The following is a 26,273-nucleotide window of genomic DNA, read 5'->3' on the forward strand; positions in this document are numbered from 1 at the left end:
AGCCATTTGTTCTTTGCCTTCTTACTCTAATTCCACTAAGCTTATTTCGATCAATTGTATTTTGGTTTTTGGGGTAAGGGAACTTTGAGTGAAGTTCTGTAAGAGAAAGGCTTTGAGTGAAGCTTGTATGTGTGAGAAAACTTCGAGTGAAGTTGAGAGGAACTGCTGTTAAGGGAACATGGTTCAGGAACTTGAGTTTAGGAACTCAAGGTAGGGCTCGAGTTAGAATTAGGTTGTAACAGAGTTGTTTGGCCTAATTAGTGAAAGTGTTGAGTTTAAAATCCCTAGTGGTCGAGGTTGTTTCTTCTTGTTGGGCCCAAGAAGTTTTTCCTCGTAAAAATCCCTTGTGTTCCTTTAGCTTGTTTATTCGTTTAAGTTTTAATTTCCGCAAAAAGTTACGTTTATTTCTACATCTACAATTCACCCCCCTCTCTTGTAGTGTTCCTAGGGAAATAACATGCATTAATCTTTTTTTTTTTGAATTAAAAAATGAACTTCGTTTTAGCTCGAGTAGCTAAGCAAATTACCAAATCAGTTTATATGACACAATTATGATCTCAACTAACTTTTAGTCATGCTTTAAGTGTCCACATTATTATATTTGTATCTTTAAATATTGAGTTTTCCTTAATATATTTTAATAAGAATGAAAAAAATACATATCAAATTCGGAAAACAATATCAACCTTCCTTGGGGCAACGTTCGGTCTCTAATACTATTATAAAAAAAAAAAGTTCATACCAAAAGGGCGGGAAAATTCACAAAAGAAAGCGGCAAAAGTAAAGAGAAAAAATCAAAAAATATTTTATTTTCCGCACGCAAGAAATACGGTTCAAACAAAATTTCAAAACCCTAATTTGTAAATCTCTCTCTAGATGTGATCAGCTGAGTTTCTACTAACTGAATCGATTTCCGCTACTTTTTCTCTCTCCTCCAGGTGCGAATCATAAACCCTAATTTCTAATCTCACAAAGTAACGAAAATTTTCAAATTTTAGATTTGTGTTCTTCAATCGTTTCTTCTTTCATATTATTGTTGTATTTCTGTTTTCAGGCCCCAAATTTCTCTCTCCTTACTCTCTCTCTACTGTTCTTCTAAATCTCCTTGCTTAACGTCATTATTCAAGGTATGTGGTACTTTTGCTTATTGTAATTTTAATTTTCTTTTTACTTTCATATTAATTATTTTTCTTAGCTCGCATCACATACTTACTTTTGCTTCCGATTTTTCAGTTTTGTTTTCAAATCTTTAAATCATTTTCCCATTTCTTCTTTTTGATTTTGATTTATTGAACTTGTTTTGAATTATTACTTTTGCTTGTTGATGTTGGTGTTAATTTTTGTATTATTTTGGGCAAAAAAAATTGGTTAATGATGTCAACTTTTGTATTTGAAAAGAGAATTAGAGAAGTAACAATATAAAGTGAGAGAAATTGTATTTGCTGGAATGGTTGGGTATCTATGAAGATTGATTTTTTTTTTAAGAGAAGAAAACCTAAGATCCTAACGCCTACTTAACGTCTAATGGCCTCATAATGTCACCGTCTAGATTCCTATTAATAATTGTGAATATTATTTCAATTATGCCTCATCGATTTAGAAAATACGATTCCAGACGTGAAGAACGTAAAAAAAAAATGAGAGTTGAAAACAATTGAGTTTTAGAATTTTTGTACATAGGGCCTATTTTTCAACATCAGAAGATTCAGAACAGGGCCTCCATATTGTTCGGGCCGGGGCTTATTGCATCTATGCCGAAAGAGTTAGATTTTCCGGTGTTTATTTATTTGATATTTGAGATGATATTCTTCTCATATCTGTATCGTTTGTAGTTTATGGTGCTTGATGTAATGAAATTTATTGAAAATGCATTTATGACAGTGAGTTTTAATCTAAAAATAACTGGAATTAGTCAATTGACAAATTTGGTGATTAACTATGAACTAGTGGAAAATTTGCACCCAAATATGTTGTTGATCGAGTGTCATTAACAATCTATCGTGCTAACATTTGGCATGTAATGGGTACACTGTACTAAAGTATGTTTATGCTGCTTTTACTCGTGTATTCCAATTTTGTACCTTTAGAAGTCATGCTTCTAGTTTGTGCTAGGAAGTTTGCAATTCCCTTTGTTGTTTTCTCATCGTATGGTTCATCATTTGTGAGTCGTGACCCTTCTCCTTTAGGATTGATCACTTGAGTAGAGTGCAGATAACATCCACAATGTAAATTTCAATATATCAATGAATTTTAATTGGGTTCACATGAAATGATGCAATCATTACTTGGATGCATATTGGGACAATCAAATTTTAACTACGATACTAGAGGAAATTTCAGCAGTGTTTGGAACAACAAAATTTAGAAATTACAGTCTCCTTGGGACAAAGAGAGTGTTTTATATGATATTCTTTCTGATTTATCGACTTTGACGGGTCTCTTTTCTTGTTTTGTTTGTGTACTCCTGCCTTGATTTATGCTGACTCTCTTAGTATCATTAATAAATTATAATTTCTCTTGTCAACTTCTGTTGGCATGGTTGAAAACTTGAATTCGTCTTACTAGTTTGGTAAGCTCTGAACTCACTGTTAAGAAGTGCTGTCTCATTAACTGTTTGTAATTTAACATGTGATTCAAACTACTGACAGTAGTACTAAGGTATTGACAAATTGCTAGGGCTTAAATATGTCATACTTTTCCTGCTTTTTATTAATTATAATTGCTAGGGCTTAACTTAAATATCAGATCTTGCTATTAAATTATAGTGCTTTTTAGTACCCATCACACGAGATTTCAATGACAACAATATTTCCAAATTTTCTTACCAGAAGTTATCCAAATAATTAGTTTGGTAGAGATACTAGAGAAATCAGTCGTAGGGACTTCCAATGTTGCTGCATTATTGAGTTTTCTTTCATATTCTAAGGTGTGTCTGAGCTCTAAGGTACCATATACAATGGTGTTCTCAGATTATGGATACTTCAAGTCCTGCAGCTTTTGTCAATGGAGAATTGCTTCGTATGTTTGTTGGGCGGAAGGTTCGAGTAGTTGTTCAGGTGATCCAATCTGATGCTGGCTCTTTAATTGGAAAATCAACTGATGACCGTCAGATCGTTATCAAGGGTTCACCACCAACTCGTCCATTCACCAAATATGTTGAGATTATTGGTATTGCAGACAGCAACCAATCTATTCATGCTGACATATGGTCCAACTTTGGTGATAATTTTGGTACAGTGAGCTCCTCTGACTCAAATGCGTTTTGTTGTTTATCTTGTCAATCTATGCTACAGCTGTGCAGCATAAGTTTTGCTTGTCTTAATGTGCTATAATTAACCTTCTTGTGTGCATCATATACTCTCAAGTCTTAAATTGCATACAGAGCTTCATTCTTAAGCTGGAAGGCTCGATGCACCTAGCCTGCACATTTCCCTACAGAATATAAGATGTGTGTGTGTGTTTGTATGTTTTATGGGGCTTGGCGTTGTTTTCTGAAGTCTTTTCTATGTAATTTGCATGCCTGGCATGAACTCTATCGTCGTGTTTCAAATTATGCTGTATGTTTTCTGCTGGAATTGTTGAGCTCAAATAGATTGCCATATCATTTCACACCTCTTGCTTCTTTTGAGGGAGTGGGTGGTGAATTGTTATGGTCTCATAGAGGAACTCTTTGTTATTCCTCGGAAATGAGTAAAAAGTCCATTTTGAGGTACTTTTATTCTATTATTATTTCTCCAATTGCTTAAATGAGTATTCTAAAATACCCCTGCATTATACCCAAGAATCAAGATAAAAACAAATTGATCTGAGATTGGAATGAAAAATCTGATTCTTGGAAGGCTCTAGCTATGTCTTGGTTTCATGTCACTCAAGCAAGTTAGCTAGTGAAAGCTAGTAAACCATCTAGTTGGCTATACTGAAGACAGTTCCGTCTTTCTAAAAGCTGTGGTGCTTTTCCATGTTTTCAAAGTGTTTGCCCAAACAGTTGATTGGAGATTGTATTTTCACAAACCGAAATTTGAAAATTTCAAACAGACGCTTACCAAAGTACCGAACTCTGTACAACTTGCTGAAAGCATGCCATTTGCAATTCTAAATGTAATCTTAATAGTTGGTAATGTACAGACTTGACTAAGACTTTTCGTATTTCTTTGCCTTTCATGAAATTGACTATTATGTGGGTTTGTTGCAGATGCACAGAACTATAATCAGCTATGCCAGCTTGCTAATGGGGAATATAAACACTTGTTCATTTGAGTCGTTGATGTTAAATGTCCTAATAGAGGATGCGACTCTGGTAGAATATTTTGCCATCTTCTCAAACATCAGCTTGTGAACTCTCAGCAGATTATTATGTATAGAATGTCTCAAGGGTTTTGGTGACTTTGGCATGTGAGATGAAATGAGATTTATATTGCAAAGTTTCTTCATGCTTTCTTTCCTCTGGAAATTTGGTGCATCTGATCTCGTGGCTTGGGTTTTATGTTCGTCACTTTGCTGTAGAGTTGATTTTCGTAGTTGTATACTTGTATTCCTTGATTGTATTTTTGTGGTGATTCGAAGTTTAACCTCATGAGTCATGACTTGCTTATGTTAGTTTGGTACATGAACTTCACTATAATATCAGAACTGATACAGAATATAGTGTTTCCTCGTATTGGTGTCTCACCAGATGTTAGAAATGATGTAAAAAAAATCCTGTCAGAAAAATAAAATAAAGACTGGTAACTCAATTTTTTTCCAAGTAGTATAGGTTCTGAAACCTTTTATAAGTGATATTTGTATCTCTGGGTTAGGTGCTTTGAGTTTGGAGGTGCTTCTATAGATTGATAGGTGAAAATAGATTGATAGGGGAAATACGTTATGAGGGTTATGAAATTAGATAAGATCAATACAATTTCAATCTTCAAATATCATTACTTGTACAGTTGTACTAATGTTTTTTTTAACTTGACTTAGTTTGTGTGAATTAAACTTAATTGAAAATGTGAGAAAATTAAGTGAGCTGAATTTGTTTGAATCGAACTAAATTTTCATTAATTCGGCCCAAAATATCGTGTCCTAATTATTCAAGTTTTTAAGTTTTCTAACTTTTGTGGTGTGACACTCTACTTGTTTGGATCCTCTAGAGTTGTAAAATAATTTTATAAGATAAAGTTTGAGCAATATCAACCATTGAATAAAAAATCAATGGTTTATATATCCTCTTTCCAAAATCCCCTATTTTATCTCATCAAAATCCACCCCTAAATCTTTTCCTTCTATCAATATGAGTCCTTGATTTTAAAATGTATTGTTCAGATATAATTCTACCTTGTAGAATTACACTAAAACTCTAGAGAATTCGGACTTCTCTATAAAACTATAACAATTCAATAAATTGAGTTTAGAACACTGAATATCTTACAAAGTTTATCAAATGGGAGTCAAGAATCAAGATAGGAGCATCATTGACACTTCTAAAATCATAGAAATCTTGTAGAAATATAAATTTAAGGAAATAGTATAATGTAATTTTCTAACCAGCATTGAGATAACATAACATTAATCCAGTCAATCTTATTAGGTTAGGCTGGGCCGACTTTGATTAGGTTGTTAGATTACACCTCTGTCAAATAAACTTTCTCATATAGCTAGGAAGAAATTTCAGATCCATTATTGTTTTAAGAGTAACTTTTTTTATTATTGGAAAGAGTTATTCGTTGTGTAAGATCCATTATTTTAGCTAAACCAATTTACTCTATATAGCAAATTTGTTTTGCAAAACAAAATTCCAACTTGTAATTCAATGATTTAGCAACTAAGTTAGCATTTTATCAATTAAGAGCCAATCCTTTTTTTACACCATTGAAGTTGCTTTTTTTTACGCCATTGGAGTTGCTTTTATAAAGGAGTTCTAAATAGAGGAAGATAAGATTTAAGAATTGGTTTGTTATATGGGGAAGAAAAATAAATCCTTCCACTTATCTTATTCTTCCCTGTACTTTTCAGCTTTTCCGTGCTAAATTCAAAAGCAAAAACAAAATCCCTCCTTTTTGCAGCATGTAACAAATTTCCGAGAATAACAATATTAATCAAGAACTGTATAATCTAAATTTTAGATATCAAATTGACGAGTAAAAGTGATTCAATTACAAAAATGCCCCCATGTTTCTAACATTTAAATATCCAGCCATGTAAAATTAGATAACCAGCTAAAATATACAGTTGCAAACCAAAACAAAGACATGCCTCTAACCTCTAACCTCTAACCTACACAGTGGAACTCATACACAAAACAGAACTCTTTCATGCTTCGCCAACAAAACAATAACCTCAGGGCGAACGCAAAGAGAGCCACCAAGTCCATGGAGTCCTGGTAGTTCCGGGGTAGGCGGAAGAAATTTCTTCAAACCAATTGGCAACCCAATACCTAAACGGCTACATTCTGATTAAAGAGATCTTCCAGAGGGGGTAGCAAGCCAAGCTGCTGGTAAAAAGTAAAAAGGAGACATATAATGCTATTATGCAAGATCTCACCAGCTATGTTCTCATTTGCCTCAATATTTAAAGCAAAATTAGAATTGAGCTTACAGCCTGCTCCAATGAGTCGATTACTGAAATTCACTAGCATCATCGTACTTGCATCATCGTCATTCACAATTAATGACGAGTTCAAAATGCCATCAATTATTTCTATAGGTCTGACACCATATCTAATATAAAAGCGATTTCTTCTCTTCTTTTTATCAATTTATGCAGGCAAGCAGAGATCATCATAACCAACAACACAGAACATCTATAGTAACAATAAAGCAAGAACCCATTCAAGTTGAAAAATGTATCATGAATTCTGGTGTCTGGATTCAAAAAGAGAGAGATGACTCACTTCTCTTTGAGATCATAATTTCGGAAAACCATAAGACTAAAGGTTGATCAACGTGCTTTAATTACCATCATCATATCATAATTACCAAGTTCAAATTTCTTAAAAATCCATAGGCACCTTATAAAGCTGATCAATATTTGCAGTACCAGAAGTCCAGAACCATACCCCCACAAACCTGAAATTCAGTGGAACGTATATGAATAACTAAATGGAGAGAATAATTGGGACAGCCTCACATTCTTTGGCTGCAAAAACTGCATGGTAACTTTGGAATAGCTCAGACATGGACCAAAATCCTGCTGTTATTTCCACTGCCAACAAATACTATTAGCAAAGCCAGCCAAAATGAACAAATCTTCATCTAAACCAAAAGAGCACAGGATACAACAAAAGACTACAACAAAAGTCTCTATAAATGCATGCACACTTGCACAGTATATATGATCTTTTCTAAAACCACATAACTACAAAAGTGCATACAGCTAATGTTGCAAGTCCAGAAACTCGAAAAACGCTGTAAAATTTTCTTTGATCAAAACCCTTCATGGTATTCAAATTTTCCCAGCCTCTAAACATACAAACAAAACATGTCGACACATAATCTGAACACCTATTTAAGACCTTCAGCAATTTATAGATGTAGTAATTTGCATACACTCCAAGGTAATAGATTAACTTGCCCTATTAACTCTTAAACAAAGAACCTCTGCATCAACTAGTACTTATGCACAACAAGCATCTCTAGCTATTCTCAATTTATTATGTCCGATCATACTTTTATTCAGTTTTAACTCCTGTAATGAGTTGCAAAGTTTGTCAACAATTAAATGCGGTCAATGATTCTGCATTTCAGAAGAAAAAGACAACATGATTGTTTGGAAGACAAACACCAAGTTCACCATCACTGGAGCAAGCATCTTACCAATCCCAATAAGGGACCTGTAAACAGGAATTGCCATCAGGCCACCAAAGACAAAATTTGGCTTCAAATAATATAGCAATAAATATCTTTTTTTACCTGGAATGAAGAAGAATAAACAACATAAAAGAGATTATTCACAGCGTCCGACATGCATTGCCTCAATTATAAAAGAGCCGATGCAGATGATGCCCCTTTCTCAAACTACAGAGGAGGTGGCTAACCACAGCATCATCTTTGTGGCAGTAAGACTTGCATGTCAAGACAGCTCCTGAAAATTGCACAGGAGATATCAATAATGATGATACAACTACAAAGAAGAAACAGTGCTAGCAACAGGTGAAGAGTCCTACTGCACTCTTTAACATGATATATATGTCATTCATTCAACTTAAGGTGTTAAAACCATGAATATGTTACACACACAAAAGAACACTCAAAATTTGACATAAAGACAAGATCATGTTACTCAAACACTGGAATGAGAGTCAAGTACGCACATATCCAATTGTTCAACACGTCACAGCTATAATTTCAGGCGCAGGGACACTGACCTATAATTGGACATGGGTGCAGGAACAACGCATTCGTGACACCTATTCCTGATTTTTTTTTGAAAGCTTTTTGCACGAAAATTTTATTCACTATTACTAATATACACATTTCAGGTTGACTTGTTTGCTAATTACTCCTATAATACTGATCTCAAGCTCATACGTGAGCACATATTGCATTATATTCTCTTAACCTTCCTCTCTTTCACATTATCTTTTTCCTGCAGATACAGAATTCAAGAAAGCTAAAGTGTCAAGGAAAATTTGATTGTCGGGTAAGGACTCCATATACTTGCAGTGTTGATTGTCCGACCCATGTACATAAGACAAAGAGTTAGAGTAACATAGGGAAAAAACATGAGCAAAAAAATTCACTAAACTCATAAGAGCAAGATCAGAATCTCCTGATTTTAAATTGCCACAGTTGTCAAACATATAATGACCACCATCCGTGATGTTTCTCCTAAGGGTATACAATAGGAAGGTCAGCATATATCACTCTACAAGTTGAGATTAGTTGAAGCATATGTTGTTTCTATATAGAGATAAATATAGTTTCTCTACATGTACAGTCTCTATAAGGAAAAACATCACTATAGTCTATACCCACCTGAGGAACTGGAAAAAAAAAAGGTCGTAAACGAAGAGCAATAGAAAGTACAGCATATTAGCTTGCACATAACAAGATTCTCCAAACTTGTAAGAAAACAGAACTGGAGAACAAATAGTAATAAAGCCAGGCTTATGTACAGACAATTTGACAAATTAAGGCTTGAAAGAATACTCTCCATCAAAAGATTGAAAAGTGTATAAGCACTGCAAGAAAAAAAAGGCAATACTAAATCAAAAAACATTACTTTCAAAATAGAGAATAGATTGATTTACGATATTTGTCAGTAATAAAACTTCATGACTACATTAACTACAGCTAACATGTACAGCTTCAAATGTCACCCACTTCTTACAAGGCACAAAGCACAACTGAACTTACATGACCAAGTGCAAACTTCAAAGCTATTGACAACTCAAACCGAGATTTCCAATTGACCTTAACCTCCTTAATTCTGTCAAATGTTCATCATTTGAAACATAAAGTTTCAAACGGAGATTTGTTAATGCAGTTTCTTGTTGCCAACTTAAGGGACCAGACGCATATAATGATTCTAAAACACAACGATAACCATATAAGTCTAACTCATGTGTTTGTAAAGCATCATCCCTTTCTAACTGACCCTGAGATACTTCTTCCTCCTCTCCCAAATAACTATGAGACTCAGCATCGCTAGAAAGAGAAGCACTATCCTGACTACATCCTGCAGAAGAATCGCTGAGCAACCTATCAGAAATCGCATTAGTGATGCTACAACTGGCAACAGATGATTCAGTACTAACACAATCATCTAGCTCATGATTTCTGCTGTTAGCTTTATTAAATCTGATTGTTTTCTCAGTAATAATTTGCACATTATCTCTACCGAGATTTCCCCATTGGTTAGCAGGGTTATCTACCTTTCCAGTGAAGGAATACGCCTCACCATGAATAGCATCAAGCTCCACCTCCTTATCTAATCTTCGTTTCTGGACACACTTTGAATAAGCGTTGTCAGCTGACGCATAATCTGGAGATGACCTCTTCAATGATTTAGACATCACAACAGATTCTGGTACTTCCTGCACCTCGTGAAGATTACTTTGTGGTTCCACATGGGACTTCTTGCACATCCTGGTAACCAGATCCTTGCGATTTTCAAATTTCTGCACACAAGAAATAAAAACAATAAATATCTTCTTCGAGGCAAGAACCAGATACTAGCTACATGCAGTACTTCCCACCAAGCAAAAATAAAAAAGTTACTAGAATGTAAACAGCAGGATATAATACCTTATCCATCAGAACCCACTTGTTGTTTTTCCACTCTTGTCGTGCTCTAATACTAGAGTTTTTCACTCTAAACTCATCTAAAGATCCAATCACTCGAATATAACAATAATCATCTTCCATAACCTCGTCAATCCTAGCAACCCTCCAATAACCATCATCTAACACTTCCACAATATCTCCGACAACGAAATTCCTAGAACCCGTTGCTGGTCGTGGACAAGACCTGACTGCTTCAGCTTGAACATTGTCAACACCATCTTTAGCTATGCCTGGCCGGCGATAATATCTGACAGTATAACCATCTCCATTATCTGCCACAATTTCTGCACACCGCCAAGCACCTGAAGGCTCCTTCTTGGACAGAACCTCCACCATACTTCCTCTCTTAAATCTCATGATTGATTCAACAACAAAGCAAACCTGAAAATCAAACCACCAAAGATCAGCAATGACGTAAGCCTTCCTACATTTCAACACTAATTAGATTCAAATATGAGAAAGAACAGCGAACGTCAACTGAGATGTTTGTAGATTCAATCAATTTAAAACTTTTTGAAAAAGCAAATCTGTCTATTTATTCAAAAGAGTTTACATATAATCTAAATTTCTAAACCATGAATGAATACAAAAGAACAATCTAACCTATGATAACCTTATTGTAACAATACGAATTATTCAAGGCAGAAGAATATATCAAATTATCAATGTTCCAAATCATCAGAAAAAAAAATCAACAAAAAGATACACACTAAAGAATAACATCGTAACTTCCGTATGGCTGGAAATGATTCCTTTTTAATCAAATCGATAATTATAATTGTTCTCTTAAATTAGGGGTTACCATCTTCAGAACATTATTCCGTTAAAAGCACCAATAATCGAACCAAAATTTTCAGAAATAAATTTAAAAAAATCTACAATCTGAAACTTCTATGGATCGTGATTTTCAACGTAATAGAAACATAGATGATTCACAGTAAAACAAAATCTGAAATAAAAAATGAAGGAGATGAGAAGTAAAAGAAAAATACCTTCGGCAGAAAATTGAAAAGGATTGTGGATTCGTAAAATTGCCGATTGATCGAATGAGTACGCAATTAATTGGTATACGATTGAAAATTAGGGTTTTTTTTGTTCCTTATATTTTGCAAAATGTGAGTTGTAGTTGGATTGAAACTTGAAAGTGTGTTTGTTCAAAAAATAACAAAATCCAGGTAATTACAGGTCGGTTATTGATTGCCTGCTTGGGAGTCAACAGTCAAGCATAGGTTACCAAAATCATCAGGGGAACAGTTAACCGTTGTTGGACCCTAAAGTAAAGCCCAAATTAAACTTATTTTAAAGATAAGGTACAAAAATATATAATCATAATTTAGAGAAGAGGTAAAAGTTCGATGTGCAGTTTGGATTAGGGCTTAAGGTCGGTTATTGATTGCCTGTTTGGGAGTCAAGAGTTAATCGTTGTTGGACCCTAAAGTAAAGCCCAAATTAAACTTATTTTAAAGATAAGGCACAAAAATATAAAATCATAATTTAGAGAAGAGGTAAAAGTTCGGTGTGCAGTTTGGATGGCTTAATTCAATCCGAGCCGAATAAAATTTGGATTTCAATTTTTCAATCCGAATCCCAACCAATTAGGATTTAAAATTCGCAATTTCATACTCTAGATTGGATCCGATCCAAAAATCGATTTTTTAAAAACTCTAGTTTGTTGATGAAATAAATTAAACACAACAGCAACCTGGTATATTTAGGAAATGAGAAATTGAGTCTAGTTAGTGTTTTAAGAAAAGGGTTGAATTAAGTGCAGTTATTGTTTTAGGAGAAGGGTTGAAGTGCTATGTGTATCGGGCTATGGAGTAGGTTTTTTATTTAAAAAAAAAAACAGTTAAGCACTTAAGCCCAATCAAGATACATAATACAAGGCATATTATTATTCGGTTATATTGGATTTTTTGATCCAATTACCCTCAATCCAATCCGATCGAAAAATCAAATTTAAAAAAAGAATCTCAATTTGAATCTAATCCGAAACACAGTTCGAATCCGATCCAAATTACTAACTCGGATTGGATTTGATTGGATATTGGATTTTGGATTTTATCCGAAAAACTTTCACCCCCTAATTTAGACCATCATTTGATTAAAAGAAAGAATTAGAATATTATTTTGACCTTGAAAAAAAAAATCATATAATAACAATTTAAATTATGAATGACCTTCCCAATTAATTGGTTCATGATTGAAAAATTAGGATTTGTTTGTTCCTTATATTTTGCAAAATGTGAGTTGTAGTTGGATTGAAAGTGTATTTGGTGTGGAACAAGTTTAGGAAGATCATGATCATAACTAAGTTTTTCCTCTAAAAAAGATGAATGATCTTCCCACGATAGTTATGATTGTAGATTATTTCGAGATAATCTTAATGATATATTTAAACCGATTTCAAGTGATTGAGAAATGTGTTTGTATAATTAGCTTTTGTTAGTTTTTTTTTTTTTTTTTTTTGTGTTGCTTTATTATCCCACCCACTGCTTTACTATTACAAATTTTGAAATATTTTGATTTTAGTGTTGAAATTTTTTGGCTAGCCTTGTTTATTATTTGAAAAAAATTCATATCATACTTGCTAAACTATAGATATACTAATAATATGGAAATAAAAATAATCAGTATTTATATTCACTTTGTTATTTCTCTTAACACCATAAAGAAACAACATCAATCTCCTACGCAACGCGAAATTTATACGATTATGGACGTAATGAAATTTTTTAAGGATCAATCACTTGACTACCGATATTAGTGTATACTTAGACAATATAATGGTGATAGGAACAACCAAGACATTGACCAGCAATATTGACAAAACTCAAAATGTTATTGCTTTATCTTTGCACCATTATAAGGCAGCCTCAAATGTATAATCTTCATTGGTAAAGTTCTTCTTCATACAACAAATATCTATAATTAAAGATGATGCAACCCGGTTGTATAGAATAAAACATCGGTTATTTTACGAAATACTCCTAAAAAAAAAAAACTTATGTGCAACAAGTTAAGAATTTCAAGATTTCAGCAAAACAAAATACTCCCTCCGTCTCATTTGTAATCCTTGAACATTAAACAGTTGTAATCCCTGAACATTAAATAGTTGTAATCCTTGAACATTTGTAATATGTATAATCACTTCTTGCCATATTTATTACACAAATTTATAAAAGAAATATTATTATTCAAAAGTTACAAGCTTTCTTTCAATAATACATATTTTGAAAAGATAATTTTTTCACATTTTCTCATAGATAACAAAAAATATAACTATATAAAGTTGTAACTTCGCACATGTAAAAGCCATAATGTTAAAATAATTTAAGACGAAGGAAGTATGTATAATATACATTATTATGTAGATCTACTAAATATGCTTAATTTCATTTTGAAAAATATCCAATTAGTTCTTTTGGGTTGTAGATTTGAAATCTTCATCTTGCAATTTTGCATATTTGGGGATTGCCGTGAACAATGCAAAGATATCTAAAAGTTTTCAGAAGTATATCATGAGCTATGTCATTAAAACATAAGTATAATTAATACTAGCGTTTGTGGTAGCGGTTAGCGGTTGGACAAGATTGAAACGCTACTTAAGAAAATTATGAATGTTTAGTAAGGTTATGGTTGTAGTAGCGGGTAGCAGTTGGAGTAGATTATGAGTAGCGGTTGTGGAACGTTACTACAAGTAACGTTTCAGATTTAGAGGTAGCAGTCTAGCAAATAAACGCTATATATTAGCATAAGGTAGAATTATTAACTAATTTTTTTTTATCTTTTACTATTCCAACAGCTACTTTTGCCAAACACTTCTAATTAAACAACTGATTTAATCACTGACCGCTGACAACTACTAGTAGACAGCTAGCAGCTACCCCCAACAGCTACCGCTAACAGCTACTAGAACCGCTAGTTTTGCCAAACATGTCCTTAGTTGTATTAAGATACCATAGCTTTTCAAGGATAATTGTACGGGGCCAAATCACTTTTATTTGGACTTTTAAAGTCACAAGTTATGAATCTCACGGCATAGTGATAGTCCCTCGTTAAGAAAAAAAATATAAGACATTTTAGTTCCTCCCCAGAACTTTAGTGGTGAAAATTTCATCAATGGAGGAGGTGGAGGGTTTTAGCAGAAATAGCCATGAAATTGAGCCTATTAAAGTCCTCGAATTCTACAGTGGCATCGGTGGCATGGTATCTCTCCTTCTTTCTCTCTCCTCTATAACACCTTTTTCATCTTCTTCCCTTTTACTAACACCTTATAATTTTGATATACAGAGATATTCTCTCATGAAAGCTGGGGTTAACGCAGAAGTGGTACAAGCTTTTGAAATCAATGATATTGCAAATGATGTTTACCAGCACAATTTTGGGCATCGCCCATATCAGGTACTCCTATTGAGTTCTTGTAATTTGTGGGAAATTTTTGTTTTGATTAATTTTTTGTTTTTTCTTTCTAAATTGATCTGTTTCTGATCTAACTTTGATTGCATTTTTTTTTTTTAATTTCCCCTTCTCTTTTCCTCACAACACCAACGCTCTTCTCTCTGCTGAAATTGTTAACAACCCTCATTCTTACATCTTACCGTTATAATCCCCAATTAGTGTGCGTAGAAGAATGAAAAATCAGTAATAGGTTTAAGCTATTCCCCACATTACTCAACTTTTTCTACCAAACAATGCTTTAAAATCCAGATTTTAACCATTCTTTTCGCCCTGAATTTCGAGACGCCTTCCTTAATCCTCAAATCCTCTGCTGCTACTGTGTGGCTGAATTGTTGTGGCTTGAGCTCGTGTGGCTCGTCGATTGGTGGGCTAGGGTTTAGGTGATAATTTCATTTTCGTTGCTTTATTTTGTTCATACAATGTTCGTGATTTATGCTTTTGTAATTCTGAGGCCCCGTTTGGTAGGGCGTAAAATATTTTCAGTGTAAAATGGTTTTCATGGAAAACAATTTACAATGAAAAACACAATTCCAAATTTATTTTTCCGTTGTTTGGTTCAATGTAAAAAAAATGATGAAATGAAAGGAAAATGAAAGGGAAAGTAAGGAGGTAGTGAGAGGAGTGTACAAGAGAAAGAAGGAAAATAGTTTTCCCTTCATTTTGAAAGGAAAATGGTTTTCCATCCTTGGGAGAGTAATTTTACCCCAAGCGAAAATGGTTTTACACTCTTTTGCCAACCAAACAATGTAAACCTCAAAATAGAGGAAAACAGTTTTCCGGGAAAACGTTTTACGCCCTACCAAACGGAGCCTAAGAGTGTTTAAGACTAACTATATAAAGTCTTCAGGGTTCACCAATTTCATTCAGATATATTGCGACTTTGCAAGTTATACTAATTCTGTTGTAGATCTAGCATATATAAACAATTTTATTTGCAATTATGGACTCCACTCATAGTAATATTCTATAATAAAAAATATTCTAGAAAGAGGTGTTTATAATGTAAATAAAGTTGGTGGTTTGGACCTGTCAAAAAAAAAAAAAAAGTTGGTGGTTTGGAAGTATATTTCATTCTTGTTATTGAGCTAGTAGGAGTGCTAATTGTTTGTGGATGAAGAGTTCACATGTAAGTTATACCTATAAATTCACGCCTTCCTCAATTCCTCTACAGTGAATAGTAGCGGAGGTATACTCTAATTGTTAATTTCCTTTGTTGTTAGGAGATACTCTAATTTCTAATTTTAGTGTAGAAGTATATGTACTGTGTACAAACAACCTCTGAGGATATTTGCGACTTTTTCTTTAAGTTTATGGAGTAGAATAATAAAAAAAAAAGACATGAAGCGAGTAAACTCATTAGCTTTGACTTTTTAGATATCTACGATTTCATAGTTTGGAACTTGCTAGCTTCCTTACCTGATTCTTTTTTTGTCATAAATAATGCCTAAGCTTGTCCTCTGCTGGTGGAGGTATACTCAAAACGCAAATGCTAAATCACAGTGCTTGCTATAATTGCAGATTCCTAATTACTCATTTATGTTTTGTTCCAATATGCAAAGTAGGATTTTATTATTTTTTTCTTGAAAATTAATTAATTGAAAAATAAAAGTACAATTTTAATTGTTATGGTTGTTTGTTTTCAGGTCTTAATTTGAGAAGTGTCCTAATTATTTATTTTCTTTTACTTTTGGGATGAAATTTATTATAAAGTACTTTTGATGAAAAAAATTGATTTTAATATTTGATTGGTAATTGGTTGTGAACCACCATTTGGAAAATCCTGGATCCGTCACTGATTGCACACACTTCTGAGTATTAGGCCCTGTTCTTTTGGATCGGAGAAATCGAACTGAACTACGAGGAACTAAACGAAACTGAAAATAAGTCCAAAAGAAGAGGGCCTTAGTAGTTAGTATTGTGCAATATTCGTGTCGGGTGTACTTCTTGCTTAATATTTGAAGTCCTCTTATTGGAATATTCAATTATTGAGCCATGGGTACGAGCAATTGTTCTTTTTGTAAAAGCTGAAAATTTCTAATCTATGGAAATATACCTGTTTAGACCAGTTGTGTTAGTTGCATGTAATGTGGTTTTTCGAACATTTGGATAGAATTTTTGATTGCAAGGAACATAAATTGATAACTTTGGGACATCCAAAAAGAAAGTGTAAATACTATATAGGGACTGGTGGTAATGAACATTTGTATGAGCTATAGCTAGAAGTCAAGAAATTTATGACGCGTATAAAAATCAGGGAGTTTATTGTCATCATAATCAACGAAAACTTTAGCTACTTTTGTTGGACATATTAAAGAAGATGATGTATTCAGAAAATACAGGCCCAGAAACATTTTGGAGTTACAAGATTCTGTCTTACGACATGCTGCATTCAGCTGCAATGCTCTTCACTACTTCATCTTTCTGATTGAGATGTCTATTTCGTGATTCAAAAACTCTTCCTTTTTAAATAGTTTGTTCTATCCTTTGTGCTCCATGCATCATAAATATGATATGTTGGATATTGTCGCTGGTTAGTAGTGAATTGGGACTCCCTCTTCTCCACAGGGTAACATTCAAAGTTTGAGTGTGGCTGATCTTGATAAATATAAAGCACATGCTTGGCTCCTCTCTCCGCCATGCCAACCTTATACGAGACAAGGTGGATGATCTATTATTTGATTAATGTGCTGCTTTCTATTCAAATTGTGCCTGACTGTTGTCTGAATAATATAAATGCAAGGCCTCCAGAAGGACTCAAGTGATGCTCGGGCATTTTCCTTCCTCAACATTCTTGAGCTTATACCTGAGTTGTCCAGTGCTCCACTCATGCTTCTTGTAGAAAATGTTGTTGGATTCGAGGTATGCTTCAAAGGGTTGAATTTGGGCATTTATATAATCAATTCTTAATTCTTATCGTTTATTGACCTTTCTGTTGCAGACATCTAACACTCGTAACAAGATGATTGAAGTATTGGCAACAACAGGTTATCTTACTCAGGAGTTCATTTTAAGCCCATTGCAGTTTGGAGTACCATACTCAAGACCACGCTACTTTTGTCTGGTACCTTTTTATTCTTTGCTCTTCTCCCTCTTCTTGCTCTCTATCTTTCTAAATCGGGCATGAGAACACACTCTCATGCACATGTTTACTTTAAGTATAGGAAAAGAGAGAAGGACAAATATAATGAACTGTGGCCCTGTGGGTTCACTGTTTCAGAGGGCATTATCTTCCTTGTTTGCTTATGAAAATGCCGGAATAGACATCATGTGTGCAAACCTTTAAATGCTAGATCTAATTAAGACAATCATTTTCCTTGTTTCTTGAATATGAAAGATGGCATTGTTAGTTCCAGAATAGCTTGGCTTCTAGATGGTCTTGACCATTGAGTCCTTTTTAAATTGTTAGTGTTGTGAAATGTGACTGAATAATTGGTGATGTGTTTTTTCTGGTTTCCATTTATTAATTGTTGAGCAGCGTGTTGGTGATATAATTATATTTGTTTAAATATATATTTCCTTGTTTAGGCGAAAAGGAAACCGTCATGTTTCCAATATTCAAAATTTAATAACCAACTGCTTTTCACACCAAGGCTGTTGTTTGGAAATGATGGTGAGTTGACAAGCAATGCACCTGAGCGGTTACCAGAGAGCTGGGAAAGTATGCTCCTGTTTTGTGAGCCTGTGCAGATGTTTCTTGAAGCTGACAATTGCAGTAATCAAGATGCACCAGAATCAAGATGTTCAGATAATGTGAATTGTTCCCCTTCTTTCCCTGAATTTACACACATCTGGGACAAAAAGGTTGGATCTGATGGCAAATCGTTAGATCAGTATATTGTTCCACTGAGCTTGATAGAAAGGTGGGGAAGTGCAATGGGTATCCTTATCTAACTTTGTCATTAATAGCATCTACTTCATTGTTCCAAATACATTCTACCACCGTATCAGTACATTCCTTACATGGTTAAAGATGTTGTATATCCAGATTCTAAGCGATGCTGTTGTTTTACAAAGAGCTATTATCGTTATGTCAAGGGTACTGGCTCCCTTTTAGCAACCATCCAAGTATGTCTTCTGTGAACACATGCTGATTTGTTATATATATGCCTGTGTATCTGGATATTATTTTAATATCTATATCTTGTATATTGGTGTTTAAAAATATCTCTTCTTGTCCTCAAGTGAAAGAACATGTGTTATGCTAGTAGCTAATTTCGCTTTGTTGTTGCTATCTGAAGGTACTTCAGTGTTTTGGTTAAAGGATAATTTAGTCACTAGTTGAAATGGATTTTACTTGATATGCAGATTCATGTTGTAAAGTTGTGCCCATCAATGATCTTAACAACTAGATTAGTATCATTAGTTTTTTTTTTTTTTTTTTTTATCTTAGCTAGTCTTGCATTTTGATTAAGTGAATATTAATCATTTATTTTGGCATATTTTTAGTATTCCTGTCATTTGTTTCACTTTGAACTGGAATTCTAGTTAATATGCGTGGGACTCATGATCGTACTTTTTTCTTTTAGTTAAAATTTGGATTTTAATTGTTATCTGCATTTAGCTCTACAGTATATCTGTTTTGCATGCGATGACAAAAGGCCATGGAAGATCAAGTTATTTTAGATGGTCGGCCTCTGCAGAATTGCTTCCATGCTTTATATAATTGATGACAACTTAGACAATTGGAGCAGTGCCTGTCCCCATGGTTGCTATTGATTTGTACTAATTAGTATTTACCATCATACAGCCTAAGATGAAGGGTAAATCATCACCATTGAAGGACCAAGGCCTTAGATATTTCACCCCGAGAGAGGTTTGTTTCCTATGACACATTTAATTCTCTTTTTTTTTTTTTTTCCAATGGATTTAGGGGTGATATATCAATGGTGTTACTAGGTGGCTAATCTGCATTCATTCCCAAAGGAGTTTTCCTTTCCCGAGCATGTAAGCCTTAGACAACGGTATGTTATTTATCTTTCTGTGTTTAGTTAGTTTTGGTATGCTACTGAATTAAGTAATATTGGAATGGGTGTCTATAATCTGCTGCTTTATGTTTCACAAAGGAATATTACTTGTCTTAAATCTCAACTGTTAGTGTTAATCTATGCATATTCTATAAATGATTAAATGTGTATCTTGCATTATACAACCTGCTGTTGTCTCTAATCTTCAACTATTTGAAACTTCTGCTGTGACATTCTGCAGTTACGCACTGCTTGGTAACAGTTTAAGCATAGCAGTTGTAGCTCCCCTCATCAAATACCTATTTACTGAGCTTGAGCAATCTCGATGATTAACAATGAAGTGCCACACCAGCAATTTGTACTATCTGCATCATCCACCGTCTGTATGGGAGATGGAAACAGACAACGACTTACGAGTGAAAGAATGCAAGAACGTTTTAGATTACCATGATCGAGACATTTGTGCTTGTGGTGCCTATTTTTTGTGCATACTTGATTGGCTGAAGCATGTCAAATTTTCGTTCTTGTGAGTCATCAAAACTACATGTTTCGTTCTGCTTCCCATGACATTGTGATCCTTTTTAACAGTGAATCATGTAATCCAATTTTGTAAGCGCTAGTTATTTACATGAAAAAGATGAATTTGCTCAACCTTATCATTTATACAATTTGGAAATCATACTCTACCTACAAAGAGAAGTCACGTCCTTTTCACTTTTAACTTTTCCATTTTGGGAAAAATTGGAGGAAAAGTTTAGAGGATTTTTTGAGTCTTAATAATACAATCTTTTTCACATTTGCAAGTAATAAGCTAACCTTTTGGTTATTCTCTAATAATACAAACTTAGTAGTCAAAGTTCTTACAGTGAAGTCACCTTCAATCTGTTGAAAAGGTTATAACTCATTAAATGATTGTTTTCCCTTCTAGATTTTCCAGTTAATTTACTGCTGAGATGGATAATGTCACCTTAAAAAATTTGCCATGGTGGTGGTTTTAAGGGTGCGTTCTATTCAACTTATTGGACTTGAACTTATTGGAACTTATCTGAACTGAATTTATTGAACCTGAACTGAACTTATTGGAATTTATTAAACCTGATTGGACCTGATTCAACTTATTGGACCTGATTGGAACTTATTGGACCTTATTGGAACTTATTGACCTTATTGAAACTTATTAGACCTTACTGGCCCTGATGGAAACTTATTAGACCTTATTGGACCTGATTGAAACTTATTAGACCTTATTGGACCTGATTGAAACTTATTTGACCTTATTAGACAAAAACATTGACCATGAATAACATAAATATTACCACTAACGTAATACTACCCCTCAAATTTTTTTATGGAGTAATAATTATTATAATTCGTCCTTTAAAAAATAATGATTATTAATTATCTCTTATGTTAATTATTTAACAAAAAAATTTACTATTTATATATTTGCCTATACATAACTTTCACCACTAATATATCTAATAGTTTTGTTTTGGTTTTATAAGACACTAGTAGAAAATCAAAATTTTATATCTTTCATTGTTATTAGTAACGAAAACATGTTATCTTTAGTTATTTAAAGACAAATTGCAAAATATTGTAATTATAATTATTATTATTATTGTTAACCTTAATTATTTGACCATAATTATAATATTATTTAATAGCAATATGAATAATCAAATAATAGACAATAATACAAGTATAATACTATACATTGTGGTACTTTAATAAAAAATTCTAATAATAACATAATCAGCTAATAGTAATATGAATAATAAAATAATAGACATAATATAAATAAATAATAAAATAATAGACATACAAATAAATAATAAAATAATAGACACTAATACAAGTATAATACTATATAATATATTGTGGTACTTTAATTAAAATTCTAATAATAACATAATCAGCTAATAGTGATATGAAATTATGAATAACAAAATAATGAACAATAATACAAATGTTTATTAAACATTGACTATTTGGACATTATTGGACCTTATTAGACCTGATTGGAACTTATTGGACCTTATTAGACCTGATTGGAACTTATTGCACCTGATTGAAATTTATTGCACCTGATTGGAACTTATTGGACCTTATTGGAACTTATTGCCCTTATTAGACCTTATTGCAACTTATCTGAACTTATCCGAACTTATTGGACCTGAAACTTAATTTTTTAAGTTGAACAGAACGCACCCTAAGACTGATAAAAAGGGTGATATGGTGATAAAGGTGGAGAGATAAGAACATTTAGAGTAGATCTTGATGAATTGTGCCACTGGTACTTAGAGGAAAGAAATGTGTATGAGAAATTTTATGGAATTTTTACTTGATGTATGAACTTCCTTTACACACTAGATTAAAGCATGTTTATCATGATGCAAGGTGTTAAAGATGGGTGCACTTGCCCTAAAAAATAGGTGTGTTGACATTTATTTATGTTATATTGAGAGGACCTTATAAGTTTTTGTTCCCACTCATTCACCTATTCCACAAAGCCATTCCCAAAAAGAAGACCTGAGAAGTTGAATGTTAGGGAGAAGGTTAAAACATGCAATAAAAAGCTCGAGGAGATAGCTTATCAACTTAATTCAAAAAGAGGCACATAAGGCTTCAAAGGTCGGAAAAAGGGATAAATCAACCAACAAACGAAGGAGGGGAAGGAACATCTAACCCTTACAATGGCTATGAGGGGAGTGATGACGAAATCCTAACACCCTATACCAGTAATGATGAAGATATGGCTTTAGAGGAAAGGAAAAGGAGAAGACAGTGTTGGTGAGCGTTAACAAAAACTTTTCCAAGTTCACATGGAAGGTTGTTAGAGATTTCCTTCCAAACATGACTTCAAACAAGTTGTTGCTAAATATGTAATTTATCAAGGAAGGAACATAGGTGTTGGTTTAAGTATTAAGAATAACCAACAACAAATTGGAATTTATTGCTTAAAAGGATGCCCTTTTTACTTATATGCTGCCGGGGACAGTAGGAGGGAGACATTTGTTGATGCAACTGTTAAGGAAATATACACTTGCTCTAGGAACATGACAAAGAACAGTCAATTGAAATCCAGTTGCATTGCTACTTAGTTCTTAGAAATATTCAAGTTTAGGTCTCATTGGGAAGCTTAAGTGATCATAGAGACCATTAATAGAGGTTTAAGGTTGTGGTCGAAATGAATTTTGTCAAAGCTAAATATGCAACCCACAAGTTGCTACATGGGAGTATGCTTGACCATTACAGGAAGATTGTGCCTAGCGATGGCAATTGGGCCGGGAGGGTACGAAGAATGGTACCTCCACACCCATACCAGCATAAAATTCTCATCCCCTCTCCCATCACCCATTGTGGGGGAAAATTCCAGACCCATCTCCGCCCCATCAATTACGTAGTTAAACCCATCCGCCTCATCATCCGCATGGGTACCCGCCTTCGGACCCACTTCATCCCGCCCACCATCAGTATGGGTACCCTCACCCGTTTTGTACCCGCATCATACCCACATATTTATATTTTGCAAGATAAAATTATTAATAATATAAGTATATAAATAGAATTTTAATAATAAATATGCGACGCAGGCGGGGATAGGGCAGACGGGGATAAGGCAGGTATAGTATAAAATCCACACCCGCTACACCACCCATTGCGGGTACGATTTTAATCCCCATCCCCACCAAACCTAGCCCCATCCCCGCCCCAGTGGGTGGGGATGGGGCGAGTCTCCTACTTGACCCGCCCCATCGCTATCCCTAATTGTGTCGTACAAACATCAGAGCTGATCAAATGAGCTCGACCCGAAGTTTTCACCGGCTTTATATTTCCTGGCCCGGTTTCAAGTCTGATCCAACCCGACCCGATTTTTGGGGATTTGGAACAGGTTTTGGGCAAGTTTAAAATGACTTTTTAGCCTAAATTTCAGCCCGACTCAATTTTGACCTAAAATAACGAGTTTTGGGCACAAAATTTTGGCCTAGCCCGACCCAACCAAGGGACTATTTTTTTTAGGGATGACCCTCTCCGGCCCATGATCATTTCTAACATACATGTACTGCAAGCAAGCAGCCTAGGGACCATATTGGATGTTGTGACTGATGTTAGCATAATTAATAGTCCACCTGTATTTCAGAGACTATTCACCTATTTTGAAGGGTTGAAGGTGGGTTGGTTTCAAGCATGTAGGAAGATTATTTGAAATTGTTATTTGTTGTGGGAAGAGATGGGAATGAGTAAATGTTTCCTATTGCATGGGCTGTTGTAGATGATGATGGAGTTGTAATCTTGTAATCTTGTCTGATGAACATCCTGTAAACATATGTTTCATTTTATCCAAGTTTCATCTTGTTATCCTATTTGTTTGAATGTTTAGGCCTTTTTGCATGTTGTCTCAACAATTCTCATGCAACGTGTAGATGTTTAAGAGCCTCATGCACTATTTGGTTGCAGTGTCAATTCCATATTATGATGGTGAAAGACATTGGCTAAGGGTGGATTCTCAAATAGTCCCTCCTATTAAAATAGGTCCAGGGAGACCTAGAAAAAAATAGGAGGAAAAATTCTTATGACGATCCCAAGAAACCTACCGGGCCCGTCCCTGGGGCTAGACAAGAGGGCGCCTATTCGGGATCCAAGGAAAAGAAGTCCAAATTCATTAAAAGTTGTATTTTAAAAAAAAAGATAAAACTTGCAATTTAAAAGAAAAGACGCTTTGTCGCTCGTACGGTGTGTAACTCAATATGATCTTCTTCAACCTTCCTTCATTAATAACATCCTCCATTCAATTCCCTACTCCTCAAAAATCTCAAAAGTCATTTCATCTTCTCCAATTTTAAATTTTGGAAAATTTTCAAGATTTAATTAAATTCTTAAACTCAATCACTTTTTTTAGGCTTTTATATTCTGAAAATCATAAACTCTTTGATATTTTCGTTCTCTATTTCCATCCTCGATCAATCAGTTATCTCTAATCGATTTTCACAGCTGAAGATGATTTTCCCCATAAATGACTATTTTCTCACAATTGTTGGGTTCAAAATTTCGATACTTTGGCAAAATTTGGGTTTTTCTCTATTCAAATGCTGCTCCCCTATGGCGCTATCTCTCGGAGAAGTTCTAAATTTGGCAGATAATTTTGAGTACTTCATGTCTTCGTCTCCAGTGAAATGGGGAAGTTTTTGTGTGTTTTTGCTAAATATTCCTTTTTTTTAGATGAATTTTTTTTTTGAAAGGGTTTTTTTTTGAGTAATTTTTTTAGATGAATTTGATCTAAAATAAATTTCTAGATTTTCATTATCTCTACAATTGATGCTGCAAATTAAATTCGAGCCTCTTTTATTGTTTTACAGCGCAATAAACAAGTGACATAGTTCTATATTCTCAACTCTTTATTCATATAATGTTACCTAAAAGACATCAATCTGGTTATGAAAAAGGAAGAAAAGAAAACGAACACAAATGTTTTTAGACATGTTATGTTGAATAATTTTTTTTGGGTCTTCTATTGAAATATATTCATATCATTAAAATTAAAGTTAAAGGGGGCCATTTCTCACGCTTCGCCTAGGGTCCATAAAATGTCAGGAACGGGGCTAAAACCTATTGTATTAAGAAGGTTGAGCATGAAAATAACATGTGGCTAGAGCTGATCAACTCAGCTCGATCAGTTTGGCCCGACCCGACCAACAAACAATTCTTTTAAGACACGGCCCAACCCGAACCATGATCATCTTTACTTGTGACCTATGTCAACAGAAGGGACACAACAAGAGGAAGTGCCCTAATAAAGACACTGCTACTCCTTCTGCACCACCTCCAAAAAAGGCCAAGGGAAAGGTCTAGAAACGATGGGCAACCACCTAGAAGTATAACTTCAACAAGTAGTGCACCAGTCGGGAACACCACATCTACAACAACATTAACCCCTGATCATTCTACAACAGCACAACCAAGTTAGTTGGGAATGAATTGAAGGATGATTGTAGGTGGAATTGGGTCAACAGGTGGTGGTGGAAGATCAATTGTACATAGTGGAAGAGGAAAGGGAGGCAATGACATAGGAAGGAGAGCGAGTAATGGTGCAATAGACTTGATAGGAATCAAATACCAACAGGTGTTGGTGTTTTTTCTACATATGAAGGTAGCCTTGTAGTTGATGCAAGTCATCTTTTTATCTTGTTATGTTTACTGTCTCTGTTATCATATTAATGTAGCATAACATTGTTTTTTGCAGCCACTGGATCATTGCCTCACCAGGAAGCTCCATGCTCACAATCAAATCAAACATCCAATGTCCATCACCCCACTCAGTAGCTTATCTGTTTTTTTTTTTTTTTTTTTTTTTTTTTTTTTTGAGTTGGCTCAAGTGGTAAGCAGCTTGATGTCGCTTAAGGAAGGTCTCGAGTTCGAGTCTCACCGTATGCAGAAACTCTTGTTGGCAGACTCACCCACCAAAGCTAGGTGTGCGACCCGGGTCAGACTCGGATGTAGTCGGAGCAAAGCTCCGGTGAACCGGGTGGGCAACAAAAAAAAGAAAAAGTAGCTTATCTGTTTGGTGTTATCATTTACAATAGCT

General features: G+C 34.3%; 3 protein-coding genes across 10 annotated transcripts; 2 read left to right on the top strand and 1 right to left on the bottom strand.

The window, feature by feature from the left end:
- Nucleotides 1–787: 787 nt before the first annotated feature.
- On the top strand, nucleotides 788–4,450 carry LOC104887682 (replication protein A 14 kDa subunit B). 2 transcript variants are annotated; one of them, XM_048638138.2, is made up of 4 exons: nucleotides 818–938; nucleotides 1,055–1,127; nucleotides 2,970–3,231; nucleotides 4,193–4,450. In XM_048638138.2, the coding sequence occupies exons 3-4, from the start codon at nucleotides 2,973–2,975 to the stop codon at nucleotides 4,255–4,257; spliced, it is 324 nt and encodes a 107-aa protein (XP_048494095.1). In that variant the 5' UTR covers nucleotides 818–938; nucleotides 1,055–1,127; nucleotides 2,970–2,972; the 3' UTR covers nucleotides 4,258–4,450. The 2 variants fall into 2 exon arrangements, with proteins under 2 accessions (XP_048494096.1, XP_048494095.1); XM_048638139.1 differs by lacking the exon at nucleotides 1,055–1,127 and having other exon boundaries at nucleotides 788–938.
- Nucleotides 4,451–6,070: 1,620 nt separating this feature from the next.
- Nucleotides 6,071–11,473, bottom strand: LOC104887681 (uncharacterized). Of its 5 annotated transcripts, XR_007270900.2 has the most exons (5): nucleotides 11,255–11,470; nucleotides 10,224–10,643; nucleotides 9,877–10,096; nucleotides 7,887–8,058; nucleotides 6,071–7,807 (listed from the first exon to the last, which is right to left on the bottom strand). XR_007270900.2 is itself a non-coding variant. In XM_010672384.4 (4 exons), exons 2-4 carry the CDS (start codon nucleotides 10,617–10,619, stop codon nucleotides 7,949–7,951), a joined length of 726 nt encoding a protein of 241 aa, XP_010670686.1. In that variant the 5' UTR covers nucleotides 10,620–10,643; nucleotides 11,255–11,470; the 3' UTR covers nucleotides 6,071–7,948. The 5 variants fall into 5 exon arrangements, 3 of the variants coding, with proteins under 3 accessions (XP_010670686.1, XP_010670687.1, XP_010670685.2); XR_007270899.2 differs by having other exon boundaries at nucleotides 6,071–6,469; nucleotides 6,986–10,096; nucleotides 11,255–11,473; XM_010672384.4 differs by having other exon boundaries at nucleotides 6,071–8,058.
- A 2,800-nt stretch (nucleotides 11,474–14,273) lies between these two features.
- LOC104887679 (tRNA (cytosine(38)-C(5))-methyltransferase 2) lies at nucleotides 14,274–20,338 on the top strand. 3 transcript variants are annotated; one of them, XM_010672381.4, is made up of 10 exons: nucleotides 14,275–14,471; nucleotides 14,556–14,666; nucleotides 17,289–17,382; nucleotides 17,464–17,582; nucleotides 17,662–17,784; nucleotides 18,249–18,600; nucleotides 18,709–18,788; nucleotides 19,471–19,536; nucleotides 19,620–19,684; nucleotides 19,929–20,338. In XM_010672381.4, exons 1-10 carry the CDS (start codon nucleotides 14,385–14,387, stop codon nucleotides 20,014–20,016), a joined length of 1,185 nt encoding a protein of 394 aa, XP_010670683.2. In that variant the 5' UTR covers nucleotides 14,275–14,384; the 3' UTR covers nucleotides 20,017–20,338. The 3 variants fall into 3 exon arrangements, with proteins under 3 accessions (XP_048494097.1, XP_010670683.2, XP_010670682.2); XM_010672380.3 differs by having other exon boundaries at nucleotides 14,277–14,471; nucleotides 18,694–18,788; XM_048638140.2 differs by lacking the exons at nucleotides 19,471–19,536; nucleotides 19,929–20,338 and having other exon boundaries at nucleotides 14,274–14,471; nucleotides 18,694–18,788; nucleotides 19,594–19,620.
- Nucleotides 20,339–26,273: the final 5,935 nt, after the last annotated feature.

The sequence above is a fragment of the Beta vulgaris genome, chromosome 2 (assembly GCF_026745355.1).
Source record: "Beta vulgaris subsp. vulgaris cultivar EL10 chromosome 2, EL10.2, whole genome shotgun sequence".
Classification (NCBI taxonomy): Eukaryota; Viridiplantae; Streptophyta; class Magnoliopsida; order Caryophyllales; family Amaranthaceae; genus Beta; species Beta vulgaris.

Coding starts and splice junctions, on each gene's coding strand:
- LOC104887682 (XM_048638139.1), top strand. CDS start 2,973: ATGGATACTTCAAGTCCTGCAGCTTTTGTCAATGGAGAATTGCTTCGT. Junction 3,232..4,192: donor CAACTTTGGTGATAATTTTG/GTACAGTGAGCT, acceptor GGTTTGTTGCAG/ATGCACAGAACTATAATCAG.
- LOC104887681 (XM_010672383.4), bottom strand. CDS start 10,619: ATGAGATTTAAGAGAGGAAGTATGGTGGAGGTTCTGTCCAAGAAGGAG. Junction 10,097..10,223: donor AGTGGGTTCTGATGGATAAG/GTATTATATCCT, acceptor TCTTGTGTGCAG/AAATTTGAAAATCGCAAGGA.
- LOC104887679 (XM_010672380.3), top strand. CDS start 14,385: ATGGAGGAGGTGGAGGGTTTTAGCAGAAATAGCCATGAAATTGAGCCT. Junction 14,472..14,555: donor ACAGTGGCATCGGTGGCATG/GTATCTCTCCTT, acceptor TTTGATATACAG/AGATATTCTCTCATGAAAGC. Junction 19,685..19,928: donor CATGTAAGCCTTAGACAACG/GTATGTTATTTA, acceptor GACATTCTGCAG/TTACGCACTGCTTGGTAACA.